This window comes from Zea mays, chromosome 10 (assembly GCF_902167145.1).
Source record: "Zea mays cultivar B73 chromosome 10, Zm-B73-REFERENCE-NAM-5.0, whole genome shotgun sequence".
Classification (NCBI taxonomy): Eukaryota; Viridiplantae; Streptophyta; class Magnoliopsida; order Poales; family Poaceae; genus Zea; species Zea mays.
Window position 1 is genome coordinate 107,932,631 of NC_050105.1, and position 7,543 is coordinate 107,940,173.

Genomic DNA, 7,543 nt, shown 5'->3' on the forward strand with positions numbered 1-7,543 from the left:
CATAAGATCAGAAGTTAATCCAATAGACATAGGTTAATCCAATTAACATAGGATAAATAAATATCTACTTATAAAAGTATGCGACATGGTATAATCAATGTTGTTACTGCGTAGTAAATATCTATACAAAGCTAACGCAACTTGAATGGATAAAATCGGAGTTATAGATTTTAAGTTATGAATTTCTAAAGATTTTATGTGTTTTGTACAAGATTAAATAGGATATAAATTTTAATGTGACTTTCATGTCAAAACAGTGGCATTATCAGATAAACAATACTATTATAAAATTATAGAAACTGGAATGGGTCAATTTGGACTTCAAATGAATTTTCTATGAATTACACAAGTTCTAGGATTTCTTTTTAAACTAAAAATCAATTTCTATAACATTTTCCCTGATTTACCAATACACTGGACTACGCACCAATTACTAAAAAGCTCGAGGTTTAACTTGCAAAAGTCTGCCAGACACAAACATAACCTCAGATGGACGGCGGGTTGATATAACAAAAGGGAAGGGGCTCTTTTGCACTTGTTCCAGGCCGAAGGGGTATCGTTGCGCAGGGGTCGCCGGATTGACTCTGGACGGTCCAGATTAGGTCGATGACGACCCCGAACTGGTATGCCACTGGATTCCACGGATCGCAAATCAACGGTTTAGGTTTTATATTTTATACGGGTGAGATCGATCTGCACGCGCAGGATTGGGATCGGACGAACCATATCAACTCGTACAAAACGATGTCCCAGTTTCTAATCTGTGTCGTCAAATCCCCATCTAACGGCCAGAAGTTCCCCCCCTCCCATGGCCTCCCCAAGAACGGCGACTCGCCCACTACGGCGGCGTTGTCGCCGACGAGATTCCCCTATCCCAAGTACTGGCGATCAAAACCACCCATCAACGCGTGCTACATGAAGATAGAAGGGAGGCGAACAACATAGAGGGCTACTCACCACGAATCGCGCTGCGCCAATCTCTGACCATGGCAAATGGCGGTCCGGCAACGGTGCGGCACCCCTCCGAGGCTTCCACCGCCCCCAGCCACCGGTCAAGTCCACAGTGGTGCCAAGGCGAGGGAGGGACATGTCGGGGAGGTCGACGACGAGCTACAAGCGGGCTAAACAATCACAGGTCGCAATCTGGAGGAGAGGCATGCGACCGGAGTTGAGCAGAGGATAGGGGCACGACAGAGGAGCTTTCCCAGGGGACCAGGGAGACACGACGTCGAGTGTCGAGGGGAAAAGAGGGCACCCGGCTTAAATGCACGCGAGGTTGCACAACAATCGGGGGTGCAAGGGCGACCGCTTCCCAGGGTCCGCGGTTCGGTTCCGTGGCCGCCGGAGGTCAGTTCAGCCCACAGAGCATGGATGGCAGAAGAGTCGTTGGGGAAGGAGACTCGGCCACAGGAATCTGCGGCGACGACCACGGGTTGAGCTCGGGGTTCTGTTGCGCGGGGGCGATTCCGACGGGGAAGGAGGATAGAGCCGTCACCGAGGATGGAGGAGGATTTGTTGGGGAGAAGAAGTGGAGGGGTGGTGCGGGTTCCATGCGTAAGTGGCTGGCTGTTTGGTCCCACCACGCAGTGACAGTAATTGAGGTACGCGACCAAGTGGGCTGGTGGGTTTAAAGCGAAGTTGGGCCGCGCGAGGTGGCTGAAGAAATGGGCGAAAATCTCGGCCCAAGGCGCAAGGGGGTCACTTCTTTTTATTTATTTCTGTCTCATTTTCTTTCCTATCTGCTCATATTTTCATATTCCAACCTAAATTGAAATTCATGTTTGAACTTTGAATTCACAATTCTCGCCAGAATATTACTTTCACTTATTGTAATTTATTTATTTATTATTTATTCTTCCTCCCACTATTTATCTTCTAGCCATGGTACTTGACTTTAATACAATTTCCTTTCCCTTTCTATTTTCAAATTCTACTTTTTAAACTTAACTCGTCTAAAAAATTTAAGTACAAATGCAAACATACAAGAATTCCAGCATGATATGCATTTTTCCTATATTTATTTATTTGTTGTTTAATCAATATAATTTCATTAACTGAATATGCACAAATAAAACAAAATCAAATGATCTCCAAAGGTTCCATAATTCTAAAACACTTTTATATAAATATATGTGTTTGTTTATTATTATTATTATTATTATTATTATTATTATTATTATTATTACCATATATAAATTTTAGGGCTTTATAGTTTTTGGGCAGGGAGGCCATACCTTTGTGAGGAGGAAAAAGCAAGCCTCATGAAACCGTTTACGGAAGACGAGGTCAAACACACTATTGATCAAATGGATGATGAGTCGACACCTGGACCTAACGGGTTTGGGGCCTCTTTCTTCAAAAAATGTTGGTTCTTTATCAAAGATGATCTTATGAAAATGTTTAAGAACTTCCATGAAAGGCATCTGGACATTAAGAGATTGAATTTTAGAGTTATCACTTTGATACCTAAGTTCAAAGAAACCAACATTATCAAGTGATATCGGCCCATTTGTCTACTCAATGTTGATTTCAAGATTTTCACTAAAGTGCTTACCAACAGAATGTATCTGATAACCAAGGTGGTCATTGGGGACAACCAGTTGGGTTTTGTTAAAGACAGAAATATTTTGGAAGGGGTGGTTATTTTACATGAGGTGTTACATGAACTAAAGTTCAAGAAGAAGAAAGCTCTAATCATGTAGATCGACTTCGAAAAAGCGTGTGATAATGTTAGGTGGGATTTCTTGGTTGAAGTGTTGAAGTCAAAAAACTTCGTAGATAGGTGGAGTGAGATGGTGATGAGCACTATTGAAAATGGCAAAGTTTGCGTGAATATTAATGGGAAAGGAGTAATTTCTTCAAAACCTTTAAGGGGCTGAGGCAAGGCGACCCGTTATCGCCTCTCCTTTTCAACTTAGTGGCCAATGCTATGAGCAAAATGTTAGATTCTAGGGTAGCCAAAGGCCATTTATCAGGTGTTCTATATGATATTTTACCAAGTGGTATTATGCACATCCAATATGTTAATGATATAGTCATTATGATAGATGGGTCAGAAAAATCGATTGTGAACCTTAAGTTAATTCTTTATTGCTTCGAATGGTTATCGGGCCTAAAGATTAACTTTCATAAGAGCGAAGTTTATGTTTTTGGGGGTAGACCAACAAGAAAAAGAGAGGATGGCCAATATGCCTAATTGCATGTTAGGATCCCTATCTATGAGGTACCTGGGGATTCCCATCTTACACACTCATCTTATGTCTTCCATCTTCAACCCTATCCTAGAAAAAATGAAAAAAGGCTTGATCCTTGGAAAAGTAAGTATATCTCCTCTGGTGGAAGATTAATCTTGACTAACACATGCCTTAGCAGTTTTCTTATGTACATTATGGGATTTTATCTTTTACCAAAAGGATGTCATCAGAGAATGGATTTTGTTAGAGGCATTTTTTCTAGCAAGGAGCAAAGGAAAGAAAGTGTTATCATATGGCTAAGTGGGAAATGTTGATCAGACCAAAGGACCAAGGAGGTTCGGGTATTATAAACACTAGCCTGATGAATGAGTGTTTACTCACCAAATGGATTTGGAAATAGCCCTAGGATCAGGGGGTTTGGTATAACCTTGCCAAAGAAAAATATATGACAAACGATAATTTGTTCATGTCTAAAGTCAAAAGGACTTTTCAATTTTGGAAAGGGCTCCACAAAATTAAGCACCTTTTTCAATGGGGTGCGGTGAATAAAGTCAATAACGGAAATGGGACTTGTTTCTGGTATGATGTTTGAATTGGGGATGTGCCTCTGAATGTCATAAAGCTATTTGGATGTGCAAGGTGCCTTTGAAAGTCAGGGTGTTCATGTGGCTTCTTTACAGCAAGAAGATCGAAGCGACCGAAATTTTACATAGGAAAGGATGCCAGGGGAGTGTCTTATGTGCTTTGTGCAGGGATCATGAATCTATTGGTAACATAGCAAAATTTCTTTAGTGTGGGTCAACATTCCCAATTCGTTAGATGATTTGTTTGGGGGCTGCAAGGGGACCAAGCCTAGAGTTTCCTCAAGATTCCACACTTTTTCCATTGCTGGTTTAATTTGGGCCATCTAGTGCAATCGAATCAGAATGGCAATGGGGAAAAATTCCCTAACAACCCAATGTTGATTGTGTATGATTCTGTCTCGCTTCTGCATAAATGGGGGATCCTCCTCAATACCAAAGATCAACCTTCACTGGAGAAGGCTATGGAGTCTATGAAGAGTTGGTTAGCTGACTTTCAACCGACGCTGGGAAGGGGGGCTGATTTGGAGGTAATATGAAACTTGGTGGCTGGCTTGAAGCGTTTGGACCTAGCGAGGAAAGCTCTGCAAATGATTTGTTAGCATCGTGATGTTTTCCAATAGTTATATTGAATCTATGTTGCAGCTTGTTTTGTTAGCATCTTTTGGATTGGTAAGGGTCCAGTGTTTGATGTTTTTTCTGAGCTGTAACTGGTTTGCTTCGCTCCCTAGAATCTGTCTAGGCAGGGTGTGGATGTTTTTCGTTGTAAACTGGGTCCCCAGAATCGCTTGCTAGTGTGTCTTTGGTTGTGAACCTTAATCAGCTTTCTTAAAAGCAGAGTAATAAACTTGTTTTAAAAAATATATACACATACTATTTATGTATAATATTAATTATTGTTAGAAAGGACCTCGATCATAGGTTAGCCCTGGACTCTTTAATAGACGAAAATAAAAGGATTTCGAATCTTGACAGTAACATCATGTTGGAGCCATTCTATTTGAATTGGCACTTTCTCCACCATGACTCATGGGAAGAGACATTGGCAATAATTCACGGTGGAAAATTTATTTGTGAAAATTTATGTCAATTTAAATCACACAAAAAAATCTGGTCAAATTTTCATTGTTAGGAGCAACTGTTCAAGAAATCAAGGTCGTTATGGAAAAAATCCTTTACATAGGAGATAGGTTAGTTACGTTTATTTATTTATTTATATATATATATATATATATATAATCGAGATCCAATAATATAACGCAAGGTCTTCCAAAAGTAGAACAAATCTTCGAACTGCGTACGAGTACGATGATCGAGATGGAAAGGGGATGCCGGCGGAGCTCATCGACATCTCTCGTATGCAGACGCTGCTCAGATGGGCAGAGATCGACGGAGTTTTTTTTTCCTTTTTTTTATTACCAGAGTTCAGAGTCCTTTGTTGGAGGGGCGGAACAGAGGCACAGAACAAGGGGGACAATACTTTACAACCCTAGTAGATATATGCAGACGGTCATTACATGACACGGTACTGTACAACACGATAACGATGCTCATCAGCAACACACAACTGTACACAAGCTAATCAAGCAACGGCCACTGCACGCTAGCGTGTCTCAACTCTCAAGCAGAGTCGGGCCTCTTGACGACGACGACGGGGCACTTGCAGTTCTGCACGCAGTGGTTGCTGACGCTGCCCATGAGCGCCCACTGCAGGAAGCCGTAGCCGTGGCTGCCCATGACGAGCATGTCGGCGCCGGCCTTCTCGGCGGCGCCGCAGATCACGTCGCGCGGGTCGCCCTTCTCCACGCACGTCTCCACCCTCACCTGCAAACATCATTCCACAAGGTCGATCGGATCAACGTATGTACTGTAACTAACTAACGAACTAACGGTCGGTGTCAGACGTACGTCGGGGAAGGCGGTGCAGATGGTCTTGGCCTTGGTGACGACGGTGTCGGCGGCGGAGGCCATGTACTGCTCCATGCAGTCCACCACCTGCTGGGTCATCACGTACCCTGTCCCTGCATGCGATGCGACTCCATCCGATCAATACCGGCGACGCCAATTATAGATGGCTAATAAACACGAGATCCGCAAGCTTAGCACGAGGCCCGCGAGCCCAGCATGAAGTCTACTGTTTGGGCTCGATCTAAGCTCGGCACGACCAAATTTTATGTGGGTCTGGACCGGCCCAGCATGAATAAACGGATCGGGCTCAGACAGAAAACTAGGTATGGTGGGCTAGCCGACACGATCCATTTACCTCTAATTCCGTTAAGCCCGTTTTTTGCACTAAACCGTGCTTACCAACCGTTTAGCCCGTTTTTCGGTCCGCTTTTTTCGTGCTAAGCGGGTCGGACCGGCCCGTTTAGGCCCACTACGAGCCAGACTCGGACAGAAAAATAAACCCGCGGGTTTAGACAGTTCGGCCCGGTTTTCTAATCAGGCCGAGCCGACGACCCGTTTGGCCATCTCTAACGCCAATAATATATAGCCCAGAACGACAATAAGAGCTAGGCATACGAGCAGTGTTTTAAATAACGAGAAAATAAGTTTATTTCTAAACTTCTAAAAAGTGTAAATAACGAGATATATTGCGATATAGCTAGATATATTAGACTAATTGGCATAACTTTTTACTGCTAAAAAGGATATATCAAGATATATCGGCCGTTATAGTCGGCTATTTAAAACCTTGCACCGCTCACCGGTGCCATCGATGGTCGGGTAGTAGAGCGGGCGCGGGGACCGAGCGTGGACGAGCACCACGGACGGGGGTGGCGCCACGGCGGCCTTGCCCGCCGAGACGACGTTGGAGAGGCACCAGGAGAGCGCGTGCATGCTCTCCTCGCTCTCGTCCACCGCCACCACCACGCGCCGCGGGGACGACGACGGCGCACCAACAGCTCCTCCTCCGGCCACCTCCGCCGCCATGAATGGATCACCGTACTACCGGACCCTTTCCTGGCTAGCTACCTGGCAAGACTCTGGACCTGTCTGGACTGGAAACGAGCAGCTTAACTGCACTGATGACGAAACTAGCTCTCCTGCACTCTGGTCTCAGCTCTCTCAGTCACACACAGCACTCGTTGCTTAATGCTGACGAGGAGAGCGAACTAGGTAGCCGGTGCAGCAGATGTTAGACTTATAGCCATTTTCCGTATCATTTTAATTCCATAAATTAATATTATGATGATGACATATAAATAATAATTAATCATGACATCAAATATATCCATAACAATATGGATCATAAGAACATAAAACATATGAATTATATCTCTACTATCCCATAAAAACGTAACGAGGGCGTCCACACCGTGGCTCCGCCCCCATCCACGACTCTCCCGCTGCCCGTCAGCGTCCGTATCCCCACCGCCATTCTCGCCGGCATCGTCGCGCTCCCGCCCCCATACGAGCCGCCCCCGCGACGTCGACCCCACTACCGTCAAGCCCCAGCCCACCATAAACCGCGCACGCCCCAGCCCTCATCCGCGACGGAGCCGCCATTCTCGCCGGTCGCGCCTCATCCCCGTAAGAGATCCACCCCACCACGACGGTCGACCTCGTGGATACCGCGGCGGCCTACATCAGGCAAACGACGAAGAGAGTGGAGAGGCTCAAGGAGAGGAAGCGCGAGCCGGTGGCGTCCGCGAGGGCTTCGTCGTCGTCCCATGGCTCCCGCTCCCGCTCCTCCTCTGTTGGGGCCGCGGAGGTGGAGGTGCAGCACCTCAGGTCGGGCCTGCACGCCATCCTCATTATTACCGG

General features: G+C 45.3%; 1 protein-coding gene across 1 annotated transcript; it reads right to left on the minus strand.

Annotated features, from left to right (window-relative positions):
- Positions 1-5,190: 5,190 nt before the first annotated feature.
- On the minus strand, positions 5,191-6,912 carry LOC103641548 (universal stress protein PHOS34). The gene is made up of 3 exons (XM_008664893.4): positions 6,484-6,912; positions 5,684-5,796; positions 5,191-5,599 (listed from the first exon to the last, which is right to left on the minus strand). Exons 1-3 carry the CDS (start codon positions 6,707-6,709, stop codon positions 5,396-5,398), a joined length of 543 nt encoding a protein of 180 aa, XP_008663115.1. The 5' UTR covers positions 6,710-6,912; the 3' UTR covers positions 5,191-5,395.
- Positions 6,913-7,543: the final 631 nt, after the last annotated feature.

What these genes read in the sequence shown, in the direction of transcription:
- LOC103641548 (XM_008664893.4), bottom strand. Translation starts at nt 6,709, where the DNA reads ATGGCGGCGGAGGTGGCCGGAGGAGGAGCTGTTGGTGCGCCGTCGTCG. An exon ending in CCCGACCATCGATGGCACCG is followed by an intron (nt 5,797 to 6,483) that starts GTGAGCGGTGCA and finishes CATCGCATGCAG; the next exon opens with GGACAGGGTACGTGATGACC. An exon ending in TCTGCACCGCCTTCCCCGAC is followed by an intron (nt 5,600 to 5,683) that starts GTACGTCTGACA and finishes TGATGTTTGCAG; the next exon opens with GTGAGGGTGGAGACGTGCGT.